Source organism: Etheostoma spectabile, unplaced genomic scaffold (genome assembly GCF_008692095.1).
Source record: "Etheostoma spectabile isolate EspeVRDwgs_2016 unplaced genomic scaffold, UIUC_Espe_1.0 scaffold00019357, whole genome shotgun sequence".
Lineage (NCBI taxonomy): Eukaryota > Metazoa > Chordata > Actinopteri > Perciformes > Percidae > Etheostoma > Etheostoma spectabile.
The window spans coordinates 3,843-27,964 of record NW_022604845.1 but is presented as its reverse complement, the minus strand read 5'-3'; the positions used below and the strand labels follow the sequence as shown (position 1 = coordinate 27,964).

General features: G+C 42.5%; 1 protein-coding gene and 1 pseudogene across 3 annotated transcripts; both read left to right on the top strand.

Moving 5' to 3' along the window:
- LOC116684617 (zinc finger protein 420-like) overlaps positions 1–23,555 on the top strand; it is a 52,665-nt pseudogene extending 29,110 nt beyond the window's left edge.
- On the top strand, positions 1,314–12,001 carry LOC116684615 (E3 ubiquitin-protein ligase TRIM21-like). Of its 3 annotated transcripts, none has more exons than XM_032510135.1 (4): positions 1,314–1,318; positions 2,634–2,636; positions 5,130–5,136; positions 10,318–11,996. In XM_032510135.1, exon 4 carries the CDS (start codon positions 10,320–10,322, stop codon positions 11,964–11,966), a length of 1,647 nt encoding a protein of 548 aa, XP_032366026.1. In that variant the 5' UTR covers positions 1,314–1,318; positions 2,634–2,636; positions 5,130–5,136; positions 10,318–10,319; the 3' UTR covers positions 11,967–11,996. The 3 variants fall into 3 exon arrangements, with proteins under 3 accessions (XP_032366026.1, XP_032366027.1, XP_032366028.1); XM_032510136.1 differs by lacking the exons at positions 2,634–2,636; positions 5,130–5,136 and adding exons at positions 4,503–4,509; positions 9,254–9,256 and having other exon boundaries at positions 1,315–1,318; XM_032510137.1 differs by lacking the exons at positions 1,314–1,318; positions 2,634–2,636; positions 5,130–5,136 and having other exon boundaries at positions 10,318–10,652; positions 10,911–12,001.
- Positions 23,556–24,122: the final 567 nt, after the last annotated feature.

Genomic DNA, 24,122 nt, shown 5'->3' with positions numbered 1-24,122 from the left:
AGTTTATGCTGTATGTGCTTGAAGTGTGAAAATAATTGCTGGAAAGTGTTGTACATATTCAGTTTAGCATACTTGGGATCCTGTGTGCATTCCACGATTGCACCACTCTACCTTGTCCAATGTGGCTTATTTGACATGTCAGGTTGGAAATGCAGAATTTAGTCATATTGTCCTCCATGTTGAGGACTTCTTGGTCCAGCAGGTGTACCAGGGCTTGTTTCAATGGGTAGTTAATGCGATTGTTCACCTCAGGCCAAATCCTTTCCACTTGAAGATTCTGTTGAACACAAAACATGATTTCAGAGGAAATGAAAACGTAATAGATTATAGATTAGTCTGGGAAATTAATTCCAATTTTTAATGCTTTCACTCCTTATTTGCCATAATAAAAAGGTGTTTGATTATATTATTTAACTGTTTGTCAATGTGTACAATGATGTACAAAAACCTCACCCTTGTAGATGTTGTTTGAAGGTGGCCTGCTAGGGTTGTGTCTATGTCTTGACAGCATCTCTTGCATGTACAAGCACATGTAAAACTCCCCGCCATGGTCGACTCTGAGTTGGTCCCACATCCCATGGTTAACCACTGCAGATCTGGGATAAAACAATGTGTACATGTGCAATGCACTGAACTTAACTGATCCAATAAGAACATTACATTCAATGAAAAGAGAATATACACTACCGTTCAAAAGTTTGGGGTCACATTGAAATGTCCTTATTTTTGAAGGAAAAGCACTGTACTTTTCAATGAAGATAACTTTAAACTAGTCTTAACTGTGAAGAAATACACTCTATACATTGCTAATGTGGTAAATGACTATTCTAGCTGCAAATGTCTGGTTTTTGGTGCAATATCTCCATAGGTGTATAGAGGCCCATTTCCAGCCACTATCACTCCAGTGTTCTAATGGTCCAATGTGTTTGCTCATTGGCTCAGAAGGCTCATTGATGATTAGAAAACCCTCGTGCAATCATGTTCACACATCTGAAAACAGTTTAGGTCGTTACAGAAGCTACAAAACTGACCTTCCTTTGAGCAGATTGAGTTTCTGGAGCATCACATTTGTGGGGTCAATTAAACGCTCAAAATGGCCAGAAAAAGAGAACTTTCATCTGAAACTCGACAGTCTATTCTTGTCCTTAGAAATGAAGGCTATTCCATGGAGACATTGCTAAGAAATGGAAGATTTCCTACAACGGTGTGTACTACTCCCTTCAGAGGACAGCACAAACAGGCTCTAACCAGAGTAGAAAAAGAAGTGGGATGCCGCGTTGCACAACTGAGCAAGAAGATAAGTACATTAGAGTCTCTAGTTTGAGAAACAGACACCTCACAGGTCCCCAACTGGCATCTTCATTAAATAGTACCCGCAAAACACCAGTGTCAACATCTACAGTGAAGAGGCGGCTGCAGGATTCTGGGCTTCAGGGCAGAGTGGCAAAGACAAAGCCATATCTGAGACTGGCCAATAAAAGAAAAAGATTAAGATGGGCAAAAGAACACAGACATTGGACAGAGGAAGACTGGAAAAAAGTGTTGTGGACGGATGAATCCAAGTTTGAGGTGTTTGGATCCCAAAGAAGAACGTTTGTGAGATGCAGAACAAATGAGAAGATGCTGGAAGAATGCCTGACGCCATCTGTTAAGCATGGTGGAGGTAATATGATGGTCTGGGGTTGCTTTGGTGCTGGTAAGGTGGGAGATTTGTACAGGGTAAAAGGGATTCTGAATAAGGAAGGCTATCACTCCATTTTGCAACGCCATGTCATACCCAGTGGACAGCGCTTGATTGGAGCCAATTTCATCCTACAACAGGACAATGACCCTAAACACACCTCCAAATGGTGTAAGAACTATTTAGAGCAGAAGCAGGCAGCTGGTCTTCTATCGGTGATGGAGTGGCCAGGCAGTCCCCAGACCTGAACCCCATGGAGCTGTTGTGGGAGCAGCTTGACCGTATGGTACCAAGAAGTGCCCATCCAACCAATCACACTGGTGGAGCTGCTTCTGGAAGCGTGGGGTGACATTTCTCCAGATGACCTCAACAAATTAACAGCTAGAAGGCCAAAGGTCTGCAATGCTGGAAGTGCTGCAAATGGAGGATTCTTTGACGAAAGCAAAGTTTGATGTAAAAAAAATCTTATTTCAAATACAAATCGTTATTTCTAACCTCGTCAATGTCTTGACTCTATTTTCTATTCATTTCACAACGTATGGTGGTGAATAAGTGTGACTTTTCAGGAAAACACAAAATTGTTTGGGTGACCCCAAACTTTTGAACGGTAGTGTACATTGCACAGAAAATATGTCATTCAAAACATCACAAGCTTCTTGTTTTGGTCCAGGGGAATTTTATGGCCCACATATTCCGCATTATATGGGATGGGATTTAGATTACGAGCACCCTGAAGACATTTTTCATATTTTGACCCCGGAATATTTATGTACCATTTTTACATCAAAGAAATTCTTGCAGTATATGCATGCAACATCATGTACTGTAGGCCTACTTCCTTCTTAGCAGATGACTTACCTGGCGTCAGAATTTGTGGTATGGCTGATGAATCTCTCTGGGGATTTTCCCAACTTAACATTCTCCGGCGTGCACTCCCATTGAAGTCAGATAGCCAGTCATGAACTTGCGGCCATAAGATGGGCCCGTCTGTTGAGAAAAATACAGTTCGCTACAACATTTAAAAGACAGGCAGGATATATAGTGTAAAAACCAAATGACCCACTATTCGTTTTTTGGTTTAAAATGTATATATGATGTCTATGTCTATGCTATGTCTCCTTCAGACTCAATGGCATTGTCCTTGGAGAGACGATGCAGAGACTAGCAGTCTGTCCTTCAGGGAGGACACACACAGAATGAGTTGAATGGAGTCATACAACCTGAAAAGCATTGGGAATAAATATATGATTAATAATAACACATGCATATTATAGAAGGACATATGAAGTCATGTTTAAATGTTATTTTCCCATTACACGTGTCTTTTTGACACCGTGACTAAAACGATTAAATTCTGAGCAAACTGTGTACTCTGAAATCTTGTGTATGTCTTAAAGTTTAATTAATTTAAATTGGTTGTCTGATGATTATTTTTTTTATGTTTCTGCTCCAAACTCGAGGTGTGTACATGTTGTTATGAGGTCAGACTGTTCCTCCCTCATTACATAATGAACCTGAAAACTGTCCAATCAGAGCGCTGACTGGCAGCCCTACAGGTCCGACCGGGTCCTGTTCTCAGGTCACATGACCTTCTGGATATCAAGGTGTGGTGATGTGACGGATGTCAGTCAGATGAAGACAGACAGCAGCAGCATCTGTCAGTGTCTGCTGATGAAGGGACGACGTCTCTTTGACCTCATCTGAACGGGACTTTAACAGGTAACATCACAACCTTTGATGGAGAAACTCGCCTATCATGTGGGAGATTTGGGCTACATGATCTACTTTAAGATGAGAGCAGTGGTTCATCTCTTTCAGCACTATTGTAAGATCTGAAGTAACTCAGTAATTATTCTATGATGTGGGACGTTTTGGCCAAAATGAGCCTTTTTATGTTCAGTTGAGTCGATTTAATCAGCACCAGGAAACAGTTAGATTTTAATCTCCGCTGACTTCACTGCTGAGATATGAGGGAGTGTCACAACGAGAGCTGCTTTGATTGACAGGTGTGTTCACAACCTTCATCCCATCAAAAGTGTAAATCTGTCTTGGTTTTGATTTGTGGACACACGTCCTCAACAGCAAGACAAAAGATCCTTATTAATATTAGGGTTATTTAGTCCTGACCTGTAGACTGAGTAAAACCACATCCAGAGGTTTCTGAAGGGACAAGTTGAAACCTGCAGTTTGTCTCCGTCAGTTACTGGAGCCGGGTAATCATAATATGGGCAAAGAGGGCCAAGTAAATAACTTCAGTCAAGAATCTGGCAAAATGCCAGCTGGCAAACGGAGGGTTGTCCCAGTCCAGACCAGATGCTCCTGCCATTGAGCCCTCAGGCCTCTCAGATAAGGACTCTGTCTTTTCATTAGACAAGCTTAGTTCTCAAACTTACGGGGGGAGTGCTCCACTTACTAACGCCAACTTTCTTAAGCCAAGTGGCGTGTTATCTGTACGCATTTGGAGCTATGTGCGTGTATGTCTACTCGGTATAGATCAGGTGTTCACATACACACCATTTTCCATGTAATTAGGGTTAGATCCCCGGTCTACTGGGTGAAAGTCATAGACGGAATTTTAATAAACAGCACATTTGTGACGTCACTCATAGACGGTATGAGTCGTCAAGGTTGTTGTCACGGGCACAGCCATCCTGGTTGGGGGTGTGGTGATTTTAGACAAGAGAGAGGAGTGAGGGAGGAGCCCCTGCTGGAGATCAGATATAATGCAGATATTACTTTTCATTTACATCATACTATTTTGTTTTTTAATTTAACAACAAATATTGAACAACTATTGAGCATTTAAATTTAAAACAAGCAGACAAACAGTAAAAATGTTAATGAAATATTGATGTTCACGTCATCTTTTCCTGTTTTTGGCCATCTCCTCTTTAGAGCTATGTGAGTCAATGATATGCATTATACAACACATGTAATATAATTATCATTGAAACAATTGATGTTAAAATATAAAGTGAAGCCTTAATAATTTTATAGACACTTCCGTCATGAGAAAGTTTTCCAGGAGAACTTTGCACCACCATCTCCTTATTTGTTCCCTAAAACATAGTTTAGTTCTGCTCATAACATGAGGAAGAATATTTCACAATTCTGTTTAATTGTTTTAAGTTTTCAACCACACTGCCCAACAGTTTGAATCAACGATAACGTCTGCCATGTAAAACAAGACTGGAGTTATTTCCTACCGAGACACGCTGTTACTTTAATGTCATAATTCATGTTATAAACATGTTTAACAATAGGAAATAAACTTGTCAACAGTAACAGCTGACATAGAAACGCGCCTGCAACTCTGTAGCGTTAAGAATCGATTATTTTAATCCATATTTTTCATATAACGACATAATACAATACAGATAGATCGCCTTCACACACACCTTACTGTTCATCTGGCGGTCCTACGCAATAAAACTCGCTAAAATAGAAGACCACTGGTTGAGTTGCGGGCTCATTCACTGAAGACAGATCTACACTGAAGACAGATCTACACTGAAGACAGATCTACACTGAAGACAGATCTACACTGAAGACAGACAGATCTACACTGAAGACAGATCTACACTGAAGACAGACAGATCTACACTGAAGACAGATCTACACTGAAGACAGACAGATCTACACTGAAGACAGATCTACACTGAAGACAGATCTACAGGCTATCATCCACACGCGAGTCACGGCACTAGCACCTGCACTGGTCTCGCTAGCCGCGCTAGTCCTGGGGGGGCAGAAACAAAGATGTGCTAGGGGTTGTGGATCTGAGCTCTCCTTCATCTCCTGGTTGCAGATGATTCAGAGACCGTCCATGCACTCAACGACTGTAACATTGTCCATCAATGGAAATAATGTCCACACTTTCAGATTACTTGGAGCTAGCATAAATTTCAATTTCAATTTCAATTTTATTTATAGTATCAATTCACAACAAGAGTTATCTCAAGACACTATACAGATAGACCACACTCCAGAATTTACAAGGACCCAACAGTTCTAGTAGTTTCCTCCAGAGCAAGCAACGGTGCGACAGTGGAGAGGAAAAACTTCCTTTTAGGCAGAAACCTCGGTCAGACCCAGGCTCTTGGTAGGCGGTGTCTGACGGCCGGGGGGTTAATGAAGAGTGGCAATAACAAAAATAGAAAAAATTAGTAGTTTGTAGCAGTTCTTTGTAGTAGTTCATGCATAGCAGGACGCTGGTGCGGCATTACAAGGCACAGCAGGACGTAGCAGGACGTAGCAGGACGTAGCAGGACGTAGCAGGGCGTAGCAGGACGTAGCAGGACGTAGCAGGACGTAGCAGGACGTAGCAGGGCACCGCAGTGTAGCAGTTGAACATGGCATCACAGAACGTGGAGGGGACCATGGCGATAGCTGCTACCTTGATTTTGGAGCCTCTCTGATCCAGGGAACATGCTGGGGAAAAAGAACATAAGGACTCCGGGGAATGAACCCAAGAACTAGGTTAGTAACAGGCATTTCTGGGACATGGATGCACATAAATGAAAGATGGAAGATAGAGGAGAGAGGAGCTCAGTGTATCAAAATAAATCCCAGCTGTCTAAAACTATTACAACAAAACAAGAGAGACAAGTAAAGAGAGCTCCAGCCTGGCCGGGCTAGAACTCTCCAACCGGATCGGGCTGTATGCCAAGTCTCCCTTAGTTCTATTATATTCTTGATTATTGATAGATAATCTGAAAACTATGTGACTAACTACTACTCCCTAACAATATTCGATTCTATGCCCTAACTATGTATCAAAATAAGTCCCAAGCTGTCTAAAACTATTACAACAAAACAAGAGAGACAAGGTAAAGAGAGCTCCAGCCTGGCCGGGCTAGAACTCTCCCCAACCGGATCGGGCTGTATGCCAAGTCTCCCTTTAGTTTTATTATATTCTTGATTATATGATAGATGAATCTGACAACTATGTGACTAACTACTACTCCCTAACAATATTCGATTCTATGCCCTAACTATAAGCTTTATCAAAAAGGAAAGTCTTAAGCCTACTCTTAAATGTGGAGATGGTGTCTGCCTCCAGGACCCAAACTGGAACCTGGTTCCACAGGAGAGGAGCCTGATAGCTGAACGCTCTGGCTCCCGTTCTACTTTTAGAGACTCGAGGAACCACAAGTAACCCTGCATTCTGGGAGCGTAGTGCTCTCCTAGGGTTGTAGGGTACTATAAGCTCTTTAAGATAAGATGGAGCCTGACCATGAAGAACTTTGTAGGTGAGAAGAAGGATTTTAAATTATATTCTAGATTTCACAGGAAGCCAATGCAGAGAAGCTAAAACAGGAGAGATGTGGTCTCTTTTCCTGGTTCCCGTCAGAACACGTGCAGCAGCATTCTGGATCAGCTGTAGAGTCTTTATGGACTTTTTCGAGCAGCCTGATAGTAAAGAATTGCGGTAATCCACCCTAGAAGTAACAAATGCATGGACTAGTTTTTCTGCATCATTTTTAGACAGGATATTCCTGATTTTTGCAATATTACAAGTGAAGCAAAGCAGTCAAAACATGTATCTGGTTTTACAGCTGTTTCTAAGGTTCCTGAGTTTAGAGATAAGCCAGTTAAAGGCAGGTCTTGGTGAATTTTGCTTCTAATAGTTATAATTTTATCATTGAAGAACCTCATAAAGTCGTTACTACTAAGAGCTATGGGAATACTTGGCTCAGTAGAGGTGTGACCTTTTGTTAGCCTGGCTACAGTACTGAAAAGAAACCTGGGGTTGTTCCTATTTTCCTCTATCAATGACGAGTAGTACGCTGCTCTGGCATTACGGAGGGCCTTCCTATACGTTTTAAGACTATCTTGCCAGGTTAAACGAGAATTTTCCAGTTTGGTGGAGCGCCAGATCTTCTCAAGTTTCCGCGATATTTGCTTTAATTTGCGAGTTTCAGTGTTATACCATGGAGCTAACCTTCTTTGTTTTATTATCTTCTGTCCGTTGTTGTCTGCTCCGGTCCTTTTTGGTGGCAGATCCAAACCAGACAGTGATGGACGTGCAGAGGACAGACTGGATGATGGCTGTGTAGAAGTGGACCAGCAGCTCCTTAGGCAGGTTGAAGTCACACTTACTCACACTATTTATTGTTTGAAAAGGGCTGTCCGAAGCGTGGGTGCTTACGCTGAATTCACTCTGATATTACGATGAAATGAAAGGGTCAAATGCTGGAGAATGGGCTGGAGAGTTAAACGTTTAACCACGCCCCCTCAACGTTTAACCCTGCCCACATTGAGGTCTGCGGGTCTGCAGTCAGGGGCTTCTCCGTATTTACACCTTTTCATGCTACTCACTACGGCGTATCTTAAGGTAATGTAAGTCAATGGAGGCTAAACAACGTTGATAAACATGCTAAAAAGTGAGCATGCGTCTTTATACCACGACAATAATGTCATATGAATTGGCGTATCATACATGCAGTTGAAACTACGAACTATAGCTTTAAGTCTCATTTGGTAAATTATGACACTTTGAACGCTAAGTCAGAATTGTTGGAAATGTTTGGGTTTTGACATCTTATCAAGCTTAGAGAAACAGTTTAGCTTTATGTGTTGACATCACATTAGAGTGTAATTAAGTCATAAATATTAACTCATAAATATTTTTACCTTGATGTCAAATGAAGTGGACTCGTTTGGACCTGTCATTAAGGCTGAATCTCATTTCTTTATCTTACACCTACCCCTTACCCCTTACCCTTGTTTTTGCGCGTTCACGCGGGACCTAGTGGTGTCCCGTTTCTTTTTGTGATCGAGGGGTAAGGGGTGTATGGCCCCAGGAACCATATGAATGAAAAAAATCTAGGGAGAACGCCAGCATGCTTGAAAACGAGGGTTAGCGATATACATTGACCAGAGAGATGCATAAATGTAAGTATTGGGTGGCAGTAGCTCAGTCCGTAGGGAGTTGGGTTGGGAACTGGAGGGTCACTGGTTCAAGTCCCCGTATGGACCAAAAATTACGGAGTGTGGATTGGTGGCTGGAGAGATGCCACTGCACCTCCTGGGCACTGCCAGGTGCTCTTGAGCAAGGCACCGTACCCCCCCCCCCAACTGCTGAGGGCGCTGGTTCAGCTGGCAGCCCACTCACTCTGACATCTCTCCATTAGTGCATGTATAGATCCTGAGCATGTGTGTGTGTGTGTGTAGTTCAGGACTGTGTGATACTAACAAAGTGTGGACACAGAGTGTAAATTGTAATTTCCCCATTGGGGATCAATAAACAGATGAATACAAAATTTACGAGACTCTTGTTTTGTGGTCTATGCAGTCCTGTGCATACATACTTGCAACCATGTTCCTATCTGAAACTTTTTATAAATCGCTTGCTTGCTATGCTAACGCTAATCGCTAATCGCTAACGTGAACGGCACAATATTTCATTGTGTCATGAAGCTTCATTGGCACAACAGTCCTGCATTTCTCTGCCTAGAATGGACTGTATACATCGCATAAATTGTATATGTATATTAATAATAACGGTCTATGATACATTGCTACGTGCTTTACATATACCGTCCTGTATCACACAGGAGGACACAGCAGCTGGTCCACTTTGGGGCTGAAAACGAGCAGACGTTTCCTAATTCATATGTTCATGTTGTACCCATTCATTATTGCATTGGTACTGTATTATTGTAATCATTTGTATTGGTTGGTTTTCATATAGGACACTGATGAAATATGAGGGGGGGGGGGGGGGGGGGTTACTGGCCAACTGGCATGCAGACAGCTGTAGTTAATTTGTTTGTTTGTGGTCTTGTTTGTATTTTTTTAGTTTTACACATATGAGTGCCTTTTTATGTGTGTGACATGTAAGTTATGGTTCTAATAGTTGATAATGGTTCTGTAACATTATTTTATGTAACGTTTTTGCCTGTTATGTTTAATTTATTGGCAAATTTTTGTTAACAAAATGTTTTTCTGAACATCAATGACATTCAAAACGGTGATAAGTGAAACAGATATACAACACACCATGTATACATGGTGTATATGTATGTATACATGATACATGTGTATACACATATGTATTGCAAACAGACCTAAGTACTACACAGATAAGAACATCTGCCTCTGCGCCACCAAAGTGAACATAAAATAACCATATGCATAAGCATATGACACTGTTGTCCAAACCCACACAATCAATAGACAGACGCCATCTTGGAAGTTTGTGATCAATTCTGTATGGTGATGTCACCAAGTGGTGTCCCATTTCATAGGGGTATGTTTTCACCCCATTACCCCTTACCCCTTGGTTTCAAGGGCCAAGGGGTAGGGGTAAGGGGTAGGGGTAAGTAGAAGAAATGTGATTCAGCCTATCACATAATACCAGTTTGGACCTGCCACTAAGACATAAGACCAGTTTGGACCTGCCACTAAGACATAAGACCAGTTTGGACCTGCCACTAAGACATAAGACCAGTTTGGACCTGCCACTAAGACATAAGACCAGTTTGGTGAGAGTGAACTCGGTATCAAGGTGATCAAGAGTTATGGATGCATGATGTTACTTGTTGCTAAAGTAACCGTAGGCTGTAGGCTGAGATCAGTCTGTTCACAGATTTTGAATATAATGTTTCTCTTTTTATTCCCACTGTGTGTAGATATGGCTGCTGCAAACTATCTGCAGTCTGAAGATCAGTTTCTGTGCTCCATCTGTCTGGATGTGTTCACTGATCCTGTCTCCACACCATGTGGTCACAACTTCTGCAAGAACTGCATCACTGAACACTGGAATACTAAAAACCGGTACTTGTGTCCCCTGTGTAAGGAACGGTTTATCAGAAAACCTGATTTGAGGGTCAACACTTTCATCTCTGAGATGGTTACTCAGTTCAGACAGTCAGCTCAACAGAAAGCCAGCAGCAGCAGCTCAGAGCAACAAGTGTCCAAACCAGGAGAAGTTCCCTGTGACGTCTGCACTGGAACCAAACTGAAGGCCCTGAAGTCCTGCCTGGTGTGTCTGGTCTCCTACTGTGAGACTCACCTGGAGCCTCATCTGACCATGTCAGGTCTGAAAAGACATCAGCTGATCGACCCTGTGGAGAACCTGGAAGGCAGGATGTGTACGGAGCACGATAAACCTCGGGAGCTGTTCTGTAAGACCGACCGGACATGTGTCTGCATGCTCTGCACTGTTTTAGACCACAAGACACATGATGTTGTTCCTCTGAAAGAAGAATATGAAGGAAAGAAGGCAGAGCTGGGGAAGACAGAGGCTGAAATTCAGCAGATGATCCAGAAGAGACGACTGAAGATTCAGGAGATAAAAAACTCAGTCGTCCTCCGTGAGGAAGATGCAGACAGAGAGATAGCAGAAGGTGTTCAGGTCTTCACTTCTCTGATGGAGTCTGTTGAGAGAGGCCTGAATGAGCTCATCAACACCATCAAAGAGAAGCAGAAAACAACAGAAAAACAGGCTGAAGCTTTCATCACAGAGCTGGAACAGGAAATCTCTGAGCTGATGAAGAGAAGCACTGAGGTGGAGCAGATGTTACGCTCTGAAGACCACCTCCATCTTCTCCAGAGGGTCCAGTCCCTAAACATCCAACCACCCCCACCCACCAAGGACTGGACAGAGGTCAGCGTCCGTCCATCATCATATGAGGGGACTGTGGTGAAAGCTGTGGTTCAGCTGGAGGAGAAGCTCAGTCAAGAGATGAAGAAGCTGCTTGAAGCCGAGCTGAAGAGGGTCCAGCAGTATGCAGTGGATGTGACTCTTGATCCTGATACAGCACATCCTGAACTCATCCTTTCTGATAATGGTAAACAAGTGAATCATGGTGATGTGAGGAAGAATCTCCCAGACAACCCAGAGAGATTTTCTAAGTGTGTTTGTGTTTTAGGAAAACAGAGTTTCTCTTCAGGCAGATTTTACTTTGAGGTCCAAGTTAAAGGAAAGACTAAATGGGATTTAGGAGTGGCCAGAGAGTCAATCAACCGGAAGGGAGACATCACACTGAGCCCTCAGAAAGGTTTATGGACGATAGTGTTGAGAAATGGAAATGAGTACGAAGCTGCTGCTGCCCCTCCAGTCCTTCTCTCTCTGAAGTCTCCTCCTCAGAAGGTGGGGGTGTTTGTGGACTATGAGGAGGGTCTGGTCTCCTTTTATGACGTAGATGCTGCAGCTCTTATCTACTCCTTTACTGGCTGCTCCTTCACTGAGAAACTCTTCCAATACTTCAATCCCTGTTTTAATGATGGTGGTAAAAACTCTGCCCCTCTGATCATCTCTCCTGTCAGAGTAAACTAATCAATTCAATTCAATTTTATTTATAGTACCAATTCATAACAAGCGTTATCTCGAAACACTTTACAGAGAGAGCAGGTCTAGACCACTCTCCAGAATTTACAAGGACCCAACAGTTCTAGTAGTTTCCTCCAGAGCAGCAACAGTGCGACAGTGGCGAGGAACAACTGCCCTTTGGGCAGAAACCTCGGACAGACCCAGGCTCTCTGTAGACAGTGTCTGACGACCGGTTGGGATTAGAATGAAGAGTGGCAATAACAGTCACAAAAAGTAATAGTTTTTAGTCGTTCTTTGTAGTAGCACATGGCATAGCAGGGCACTGTGCTGCATTACAAGGCACAATAGGATGTAGCAGGGCACCGCAAAGCGTAGCAGGACGTTGCAGGGCACCGCAGAGCTTAGCAGGATGTAACATGGCATCGCACATTGGACATGTAGTGGGAACATGGCAACAGCTGCTACCATGATTTTGGGGCATCCCTGATCCGAGGAAACATGCTGGGGAAAAGAAGAACATAAGGACTCCGGGGAATGACTCCCCAGAGCTAGGTTAGTAACAAGCATTTCTGGGACATGGATGCACATAAATGAAAAGATGGAAAGATAGAGGAGAGAGGAGCTCAGTGTATAAAAGGAAGTCCCCAGCTGTCTAAAACTATTACAGCATAACCAAGAGAGACAGGGTAAAGAGAGGAGCCTGTTCGGGCTAGAACTCTCCCCAACCGGATTGCGCTGTCTGCCCTGCCTCCCTGTAGTTTTATTATATTATTGATTATATGATAGATAAATCTGGCAACTATGACGAGAAGCAGGTGGGCCTGATTAGGCGGACGCTGCAACTCCTCACTCCCTAACAATATTCAATTCAATTTTATTTACATAGTGCTAAATCACAACAACAGTTATCTCTTTGACTATAATCTTTATCAAAAAGGAAAGTCTTAAGCCTACTCTTAAATGTGGAGATGGTGTCTGCCTCCTGAACTAAAACTCCTAACTAACCACTGATCTCATTTCAGGTGTTGATTCATTTTCAATCAAGGGAACAAATATACATATTCATATATTTTACATCTTATTTTCTACAGAATCTGTTTCCTGTGGTGACTGATTTACATTTTATTCCATTTATTATCATATGTTAAATGTGCAGCAATTCATTCCAAATTGAATCAAACTTCATCTTGACATATTTAGTGTCTTTAGAAACTGATTTCTTCTGGAAGTTATAATAAATGTCTGTGGGTTTAACAGAGGTTTAAATAGATATCGTCTACATAACGTGTGTCATGATGCATCAAATTAATGTGTTGATTATGTAATCAGATCCACATTTATTAGTATTTGATGTGCAGCCCCAGAAAACATATAGCTGAATATTTGATTGTGTGATGAAGCTTCATTTAAGAGTGAGCCTATTCCATCCATAATGTCTCCAGAACACAGTATGTGTCCTTGTTATACCGGGTAGAAAAAGTTAATGGATGGTTCTATCTTGTGTGAAAAGTCTTTTGGATAATTACTGGTCACTTTGGCCATTTTTTATTGGTTTCATGAATTCTGTAAGATGGTTTATGAGTCAAGAAATGTGTAAATATGTGATTGTAGAATAAAAGTGTAAAATAAAGCAGGTGTTGAACACAGGGCCTGAGGAAGCAGTGAGAACAGAAAGCTGGTTTACACACAAGTTGGATTTCAGTCGAGGATGATCTTTATTGTTGAGAATAAGTTGAACTTTCAGTATTAGTGCCAGACATAAAACAATAAATCAGAGATAGAAGTTGTTGTCTTTTGCATTTTGAGAATAAAGTTGAAAGAAATCAAAGTCTAAATCTCCTTTTGTCTTAATTTAGGACAAGCACTTCGTTTTAAATGAGCTCCTTTGATTCGTGCCTTTTAAAAAGCACATTGTGTCAAATAATAAAAGTTGTTAAATTGTCACTTTCATGTTTTCTAACATTATTATCTGATTTTAATTGTGTGGTGGGCCGACATCAGAATTGCAGTTTATAATTAATTTTGATTGTATTTACCACATGAGTTGAAAAATATTGAGAATTTTGAGTGAATAACTCTATATAACTATAAGATAACATTAAAGTAATTTAAGGCAACTGTAAATGTAATTTTTATTTTATATACACTTAAAACTTTTAAAAACATCACCAAAATATTTTTGTGTAATCTGTTACAAAGTAATATATGAGTTCTGTGAACTTATTAGGATTTACAGTGAATTTTGAGCGTATTCTAACTATCAGGAATAATGTTGAAATATGGAGAATAAAGTCAACAATTCTCATTTTGACTTCATTTTCTAAAAGCTGAAACCAATCTGAAGATCTTCCTCCTCTGATGTTCTCTTACGTCTGGTACTATGTGGAACGTTGGTGGAACCACCCTAAATCTGATGGTCTTTAAAAACTTAAGTAGAGATAATGTGATCAATAATTGTCACAACACAAAGTATGAGTTTCCTATTTTCATTTATTAATCAGACACCAATAGTTCAGGTTACACCACTTTGTATTAATTGAGTAATTTTAATTCTCAACACTTTTCAGCAGTGGTAAACATTTTGATCTTCGATGAGGTCTCTCCTCCTCTGGAGTTGGAGGATTGGGTCTGGGTTGTGTGAGACGTCCTCTACGGGACAGCCTCGCTGTGTTGTGTGTGTGTGAAACTGCGTCTGCATCTAGGGACACCAGACCGGATCAGGACAGCACGTTGACATCTTGGACTGAGACACCAGCCCACAGCAGTTACCAGGACCTGGTTTTTATTAAACTACTTAACTGGGATCGTAGAGTGGAATCAGTATTTTTAACAGAAGTAGAACAAGAATGGTTTATAAAGCTTTTTCTATTTCACAGTAAAATGTAAAATAAATGAAATAAAATCCTCAACTCCTAAAAGGCATTCCTAGAGTAGAAATACAGTTTATCAAATATATCTTCACCACCAGAATACAGCTCCTACATCAACACTGGACATCTTCATTTAACATCACATTTTACACATAGAAGTAAACATCGCATTCAATAACAGTTACCTGCATATTTATATATTCATATCCAGAATTCATAACTTTCAGCCCTGCAGCGATGTGAAGGTGACGCCAGCAGACGGCGCTGGTCCCATTCATGCAGGAATTTAACAGAACCTGTTTCCAACCCGGTACATGTGGACCACTACACTGAAGGGACTACTGCTGCAGCAACACTTAAACATGGAGTTTATGTTGTTATTACACGACATGTTGGCTTAGTAGATGGGAGTGTTACAGTCATGGTTGGACATTAGGAATAATAATAATTAAATAAAAGAGTTCCAGTGCGGTTGTGTTTTCATTTCTCTGCGTGAAGTCAATAATCATCTCCAGCCAAAGACTAATTAGTTACTGAGTGTCAGTGCATCTGATATCTATCTTCTCTTTATCCCTGAACCAGGACATCGCTGAAAGGATTTAAGTAGTGATCCACCTGGAGCTGCTATGTTTTTGCAGGTAATGTTGGAGGCTGATCACAACCTGGTTACACTATGGAACAATAGTAATGTGTGTGTGTGTGTGTGTGTGTGTGTGTGTGTGTGTGTGTGTGTGTGTGTGTGTGTGTGTGTGTGTGTGTGTGTGTGTGTTTTCCTAGGATGGAGACGTTCTAGCCCGCTCTACTCTGTCTCTGATTGGCTAGTGCACGTTGCCTTTGTTGGTCGGATTGGTTACGTTAAGACATGTAGACAGGAGTGTGATTGGTTAGGGTTGCGGAAAGAATGCAATGGTAAGCCAATCAGAGCGGAGTAAGCCAGGATAGGGCGGGACATGCCGTCACCGTCTGGTGGAAACGTAAATACACGTGGAGCACACTTCTCTTCTGATGGTGGACGGGTTGTTGTTGTTGCTATGGAGATATAAATCGTCCGTACAGAGTTTTGCTCGCTTTGGACTCACAATAGGAACACAACTGTAACGTTTCTGCTGTCCTGCGTCTGATTGTGTACCTGAACGCACCGCAGAGTCTCCGGTGGTGAGTACCGTTCCAGCTGGTCATATTTACCCGTTCAACAGCAGGGTGGACACTGAACTTCAGCAAGTCGCTCTCTTCCTTTCAGCTCTAATAACATATTCATCACGTTCCCACGTCTTAGGCTAGCTACTGGAAAGTTTAGAGAGCTAACCTACAGCTTATTCTACATTACATGAAGCTAACGTTAGCCCACAAATAAATGGAGCTAGCTAAGCTACAGCAACACGGAGCTAGCTAAGCTACAGCAACACGGAGCTAGCTAAGCTACAACAACACGGAGCTAGCTAAGCTACAACAACACGGAGCTAGCTAGGCTACAACAACACGGAGCTAGCTAAGCTACAACAACACGGAGCTAGCTGAGCTACAGCAACACGGAGCTAGCTAAGCTACAGCAACACGGAGCTAGCTAAGCTACAGCAACACGGAGCTAGCTAAGCTACAGCAACACGGAGCTAGCTAAGCTACAACAACACGGAGCTAGCTAAGCTACATCAACACGGAGCTAGCTAAGCTACAGCAACACGGAGCTAGCTAGGCCAGTCTACGAAGGGTTAGGAGGGACGACTGCTTCGTTGCTGTTAAACTCCATGGTAAGCACTCTGTCATCTTAACGCAGCTAACGCTGGCTAAAACAACATTTTGACGCTTTTGCATGTGGAAGTTGGTGTTCATCTGACAAATAACAAGATGTTTTAGCTACTAGCTAAGTTAGCTACGCCATGTCATGGTTTAAAGTAACTTTAAAGCCTTAAGATCGGGCTAACATTGCACTAGCCGCCCTTTTACGTTCATTTAAAAATTAAAATACCCCTATTCTACCAAATGTAGCTACTAATTTGACTAGCTAGCTAACCAACCATAACGTTACACAGGCCATAAACGTTAGCTAACGTTAACGTTAGGCATAATTGAACGTTACCCGATATCCGTTAACGTTGTTGCTAGGTAACCGAGTGTCATAGCTACCTCAGTCATACTCTGCTTGTATCCGTTAGTTTTCTTTTGTTGGCTTAAATGGAAGTGAAACCTCAACTGGGAACATGAAGCTGAAGACTTGTTATCAAATCAAATGGCAAGGTAAATTCGGAATATAGCGTTAGCTAATCTGTAAACTAGCTAGCTAACGTTAAATCTTATTTTTAAAAGGTGAAGTCCAGGGGGCGGCTAATTGCAGGCTAACGGTCGTACTTAATACGTTGTGTTCAGAAGGTTTTATTTTTACCCGGCTTATCACCAAATGGCACTATCTAGCTCTGTAAAACAGGTTCGTAAGACTGGTTAGTTTCTCTACACTCGGCATGAACGTTAAATCTGGTTAACAATTAATTTTAAAAACGGTTTGGAGTGCCAGCGGTCATAAAACATCAGTTATTAGATGGTGACCGTTTTTGTTGGCTAACTACTGACAATCACGTAACTTTGTTTTACGTTTTGTTGAAGATAAATTGACCGTAAACCTACACGCGTTTGATGGACATCTTGAAACTCATTTGACTTTGAGATCAATATCACAATTATTTTGATTGTTACTTTTCTGTTTCATGTTTAAAGTAAGGGTGACTTTGGTACACTGTTGGTTGTTGTGTGTTTGCTGGTTTCTTTCACTAGTTATCCCTCATTAGATAAGTGGTTCTTGCTAAGAACATCCACCGTCTTCTACAAAATGTCAGGAATACGCCGTGTTCATTGCAAAACAATAGTATATACAATACAAAAAATACTACATCCTCACAAAAGAGCATTATTTGTTGATAGCTTTCACATAGTTTGTCAGTTTTATGTTGGCATGATGTATAGTGGAAGATCAGGAGACGTGGGCAGGAGTTGTGAGAGAAGGCAATGCCCAGATGAAGGACATCATACTACAGTAGTGTGTGTGTGTGTGTGTGTGTGTGTGTGTGTGTGTGTGTGTGTGTGTGTGTGTGTGTGTGTGTATAAACCTGTCAACAAATGAAAAGAGTCAGGTATGTTGTCATGTTAGGGTTTTGTATGATGCAAATTAAAAGCCTGTAACCAGAATCTATCTACACCTTGGGTCTCAAACTCGCGGCCCGGGGGCCAATTGCGGCCCGCGGGATGATATTTTGTGGCCCCCTATTTGACATCAAAGTTAAGTGTTAGTGCGGCCCGCGCGTTCTGAAACTTTTTGTCATTGCGCATGTCACTTATGGGCTACCGTAGTCTCGTGACAGCGGCGTAACCGTTGTCAAGCTAGCTAAGTACCCTTTGTGGCAAATGCCTGAGGTTTGACAATGTGATGTCTGTGTTTGTGAAATGCACCAACCATATCAGATCTAGGGGTTTAAAGCACCGGCAGTTCCGTGCCCTTTTTTGAAGAAATAGAGGGTTTTTTTGGAATACTTGATGCGGCCCAGCTAAACCCAGACTCTACTTCCAGCGGCCCCCAAGTAAGTTGAGTTTGAGACCCTTGATCTACACCTTATTATGCAATATCAATAACTCCTGCAATACTGTGAAAACGTTGTTATTAAACATTCTGTCTTTGTCCTTAACTGTTTTAACTGCTTTATTCTTTCATTTTAACTGATGCGTTTGTCATTGCACTTTCCCTTTGATGCAGTATCACTGAAAATGTTCCCAACGTGGGATTAATTCAGGATTTTATCTATTTAAAATGTTTTATATGTTAGTATTTTTCAAACCTCTCAACTTCCATGATGACCAAGAGCACATGTGAGACATGCTGAAAGCTGCCATATTCCCAGTCATTACTTTGCCAAATCATCTGTGGTAAGTTTACAAAAATCTTAATTGAAAATGGAAGTAGGAAGTAAAGAGAGGGCGGCATAAAATTGCACCTTTGGTGTTAAAAGTAAATATTTTTTAAATCATTGTGATTACCATGAAACCTTGACGTTAGCCCTTTTAGAGAGAACGTTGCGGCATATTTTACGGGCCGATGTTTAACACGCTATTTAACGCTTTCATTTAGAAAGTGATCTAAATACATATTGTCAGAATGGCGCTTTAACAGTGGTTGAGGCAGGGATACAGCTACGGTGACAAAACAGTTAAATTTAGGCACCAAAACGAGTAGTTCAGTTCAGGAAACAGATGGGGATTTGAATTAAAACTCCACGAGAACGGAACGTGTTTTCCTGGCTGAAAGTATAACAAAAATGTCATTATATTAGTCAGATTTAGCTGAATTTTTGCGTACCTTTTGGCCGTAGCTGTATTCTTTCTACCGTAAACAGCCCACCTGTTGATCTTGAACTTCATCCAAAATGAAACGGCACCAACTGCAGCTCCCCCTACTGACCGAATGGCCTTACTGTACAATTATATTAAAAGGCAGAGTTGGAGCTTCTGAGGAAAGATTTGCAGAGAATGTAACTATGTTAACAACATATGGCTTGCCATATTCTACTTGATGAAACTGGTCTTCTATTCACATCTGCAAAAAAAAAAGACTTGCGTTACATCACTCAACCACTTCCTAAAAACACAGAGAGAAGAAACAAAAAGAAAAAAAAAGAAAATCCAGGCTACTGTGCATGTAGCGTGGAGCTCCACTTAATGACTTTGGTGGCTTACATTTGAGTAGTTCTTTAAGTTTGAATGCAGGAGATACCTGACACTCTGAAGTCCTATGGACTGGTCCCCTCATCAGCCCTCGCATTCTCTCCATTCAAACAGAAGATCTGAATCTAGTAAAACATTGGTCAGCTAGAATTCACTCACACCTCCCATTAGTTCTTCTAACCCTTGTATCATTATCTCTGCATGTTTCCCCCTTGGGTCTACCAAAGGAGTCCTCAGCAGACGGCATGCTGGCCACCGTAGCACGAAAGGAGGAGGAGCAACCTGCAGCAGTGAAGGAGGAGGAGGAGGAAGAGGAGCATCCTGCAGCAGTGAAGGAGGAGGAGGAGGAGCAGCCTGCAGCGGTAGTGGCAGTGAACGAGGAAGAGGAGGAGCAACCTGCAACAGTGAAGGAGGAAGAGGAGGAGCAACCTGCAACAGTGAAGGAGGAGGACAAGGAGCAGACTGCAGCAGCAGTGAAGATGGAGAAGGAGGAGTATGTGGTGGAGAAGGTTTTGGAGCGCAGAGTGGTGAAGGGAAGAGTAGAGTTTCTGCTGAAATGGAAGGGGTTCTCAGAGTAAGTATGAGTCTAGAATATTAATACTTGGTGTTCTTGGTCCTGATATATATAATATATTTACATATTGCAAATAAATGTCAGCATTGTATCACGTCCTCAAAGTTGAAGGTTTGGTATTTTGACTCTTAAGTTGCAGACCCACAAATAACCTTAGAAATAGAAAAAAGGACTAATAGGAATGATGAATTAGAGTGAGAATGGATTGTCTAAAAACAAAGTGTGAGGAGATGTTCTTCTGTCTGCACTCACCTTTCCAGTGAGGAGAACACATGGGAGCCGCAAGACCACCTGGACCTGGACCTTATCACCGAGTACATGCAGAAACACGAGGAGGAGGAGGAGGGCAAGAGGAAAGGTGTCAGGGAGGCCTCGGGAGACTCAGAGGAGCGAGGGAGCAAGAGGAAGAAGGAGGAGGTGAGTGAAGGAAAGAGGTTACTCCAGACTGAAGACTCCCAGAAATCTAATCTCAATATTACGTACGATCCTCAGCAGCGTGCAGAGATACACAGTGATATGATGCTTTTTTGGAGCCTCCAGGCCGCAGCTATTTAAAGCGCCGCCACTCGCTCTCCCAAAAAGGATTAATGCAGACAGAAACATAGTATACAATACATAACAACATAATGCACCACACAACAGTACATGTGGTTACATGAAGGGATTTTTTGAGGTGACTTGGGAGGGTGAAAAAAACAAGAGAGGTTTGAGGCAGTCAATTCAAAGGGGGGGGGGGCGGTGTGTATGGTGTGGGTAAGATGGTGAGTGTGTGTGAAGTATGAGGCGTCAGCCTGTCTGTGTTGTTACAGAAAGTTCAGTTCAATTCAGCCTTGTCCTTGAGGAGAGATAAGCCAGTGTGCAGGAGTAGATAGTAAGGCCAGCTGCAAGTTGATTTCCCCCTTGGGTGAAGGGTGGGGGGGCATAAAGACAATAATTTTAATCTAATTTAGGCAGCATTCGTCTGGATCAATGTCCGTCAATTTCTCTCATCCTCAGCGTCATACGTGAGTCCAGTTCATGTAGTGAATTCCAGTCCTTCTACCTTCATTATCCGTCCGGTGGTTACCCGGAGCAACTCCCCAGACTGGGCCCCGATGGCGTCAACCCTCCTCTGCGCTTCCGCAGACCGGTCGGAGATGTTAGGAGACAGTTCATCGTTCTGATCAGCCCTCTCCTTCAGCTTCTCGTTCACTTCATTAAAGCACTCTTTTAACCCATTTGTGCCGGACGCTTCGCGCCGACACATTACATCTACCGCCGGTTGCTGCGTTGCGCAACTCTGAACCTCCTGCCGGCTGCTGCGTGGCGCAGCGTTTTGTATTCGTCGGTCTTTTCATGACGCGTGCAGCAGAGAACGCACTGTCATTGGTTCAAATACACATGAGGCGGGTCTTGTTGGCTATTTAAAGCCACGTGACCACCAAAATGTACCGTAGTTTGCTGAAAATCACGTCAATCAACCAGACATACATGTGCGTTTGTTTATGAATTCTTGAGAGACGAGCGAGAAAATGGCTCCGACAGAGGAGGATTTAGACAGCGAGGGCAGTGACATTGAGGTGGAAGATAGTGAGGAGTTTTGGAGGGAGGATGTGGTTGATGATGATGATGATGATGAAGTGCTGGATGATTCCTTTGCGCCACGCAGCAGCCGGCAGGAGGTTCAGAGTTGTGCAACGCAGTTACCGGCGGTAGATGTAATGTGTCGGCGCGAAGCATCCGGCACAAACGGGTTAAAGTTAAAGTTCCTCAGAAAGCTTTTGGGTAAATTTACTGCCGGCTGTCTTACCAATTTTGTGTATGATCAAGGCGCCTTCTAACAAAATTCCAATTATCCATAAACCCTTGATGTCCTCCACAGACAAACATCCTAGCAGACCGCTTGCCAATTCTCCCACGAATCGTGAGCGTAGCCTGCAGCAAATGTCCCACTGGGGCAGGTCGGCTCACCCGGTGAAGCATGCCTGAGCAAGAAAATCTTGTCAATAGCGCTGAGTGACCAGCTGACCAATTCCATTTTGAATGTTTTCCAGGAAAACAGCAGGCAGTGGGGACAGAATAAAAAATTGAAGTTTCCACACGACAAAAAATAGAAGCAAGCCAAGATAAGAGGGGGAGAGTAGGAAAAGCACGACTGCTCTCGACAGAAGCAGGAAGTAGAAATTTGATTTGGCAACAACGAGCTAAAATAAAAGGTCAAAGGTCAACTGGTGCCCCTCATTGCTAATGTCTACCAGGGACAATGGTTCTAAATTACTTTACTGCAGTAGACCTAGTCCAGCAACATAAAGACAACACGATAACCCCTACAGATACAAGTGCAATGTAAAAATCTGTGGGAAAATGTTACATTCACAACTAGCCTAGCACTAAAAATCCTGGATGACCCCCCCCCCCCCCCCCCCCCCATGTGTTACCGCCTGGCTAAAGCTGGCAATAAAAAGGGAGGCCAGACATGAATTGATCAAAAGTAGTTTATCAAAAACTAACAAACACTGGATGTTACATTTCCCATAATGCAACTCCATAATGGGGATGTTGGCAGATAATTAGGAAAGGTATTTCATCAGTCAAACTATGTTCCACAGACATGCTCTAAAGTGGACATAGTTTCTAGTTTAAGATAGATCTCTACAGCGGCACCTCACTAACTCACTCTCTGTTTTTCTGTCTAGAAACGGAGAGGAAGAGGAGTCAAACATCACCGCTGTCAGCACTGTGACAAAACCTTCACAACGAAAGGGAATTTAAACATTCATCAGAGAGTTCACACTGGAGAGAAGCCGTACAGCTGTGATCAATGTGGGGCAGCTTTCACAAAACAGAGTACCCTAAAAAGCCATCAACGCATTCATACTGGAGAGAAGCCGTACAACTGTGATCAATGTGGGGCAGCTTTCACAAAGCAGAGTCACCTAAAAAGACATCAATGCATTCACACTGGAGAGAAACCGTACAGCTGTGATCAATGTGGGGCAGCTTTCACACAGCAGAGTCACCTAAAAAGACATCAATGCATTCACACTGGAGAGAAGCCATACAGCTGTGAACAATGTGGGGATGCGTTTTCTCACAGTGGTGACCTTAAATCTCACCAGCGCATTCACACGGGAGAGAAGCCGTACTGCTGTGAACAATGTGGGAAAACTTTTTCTCATAGTGGTCACCTTAAAACTCACCGGCGCATTCACACTGGAGAGAAGCCGTACTGCTGTGAACAATGTGGGAAAACCTTTTCTCGGAGTAGTAGCCTTAAATCTCACCAGCGCATTCACACTGCCTCGTTGTGAACATGTTTCAGAGCCAAGCTGTTTCCTCCTCCTCATGCCCTGATAGCTGTGTTGTTATATTCTGATCTTCTCTCCACATTGAAGGCTGACCAGCAGAAACTCTATCTTCTGAACAGCATGTATGTTGTCATGGCTACGACTACATATTACGCTCCCTCCCTTTGAAGGGGTCGTCCTGTCATTCATGTAAATAGTTTTAACCCTCTGCTTTGAACCGTAGTGGACTCAGTTCTGAGACGCAGGCAGCACAGTTGCTTTTCACCGACTGTAAGACCCAGGCGGACCCAGCAGAGCATGCTGGGAAACGCCGGCCTCTCAGCTGATCTAACAGCTGATTGGTTCTGAATCGACTTAACATTATGACGTTTTTTTCTAAACTTTTTATGGATTTTGAATTGGAGGGATTTTAACTGCTATTAGTTTAATTTGAAGGCGTATTCTGTCCAGAACACATTTGTGAGGCTGATAGTGACGTTTAGAAGTCAGAGAGACTAAATCTGTTCAGATTACAGATCATCTCCAGTCTGTTGTTTATTAAAATCAGCAACAGATCACATGTAGAGCTTTTTGAGAGCTACTCTGTCATAATAAAAACAACTAGAGACTGTGGACCAGCTGATATATGGGTCTGATAACATTTCATTAAATCGGACCACAGTGTTCCTGTCACTTCCTGTCCAGCCTGAAGGCTGCGGAAACATCTGGAAACTGTCCGACTTGGGAG

Coding starts and splice junctions, on each gene's coding strand:
- LOC116684615 (XM_032510135.1), top strand. CDS start 10,320: ATGGCTGCTGCAAACTATCTGCAGTCTGAAGATCAGTTTCTGTGCTCC.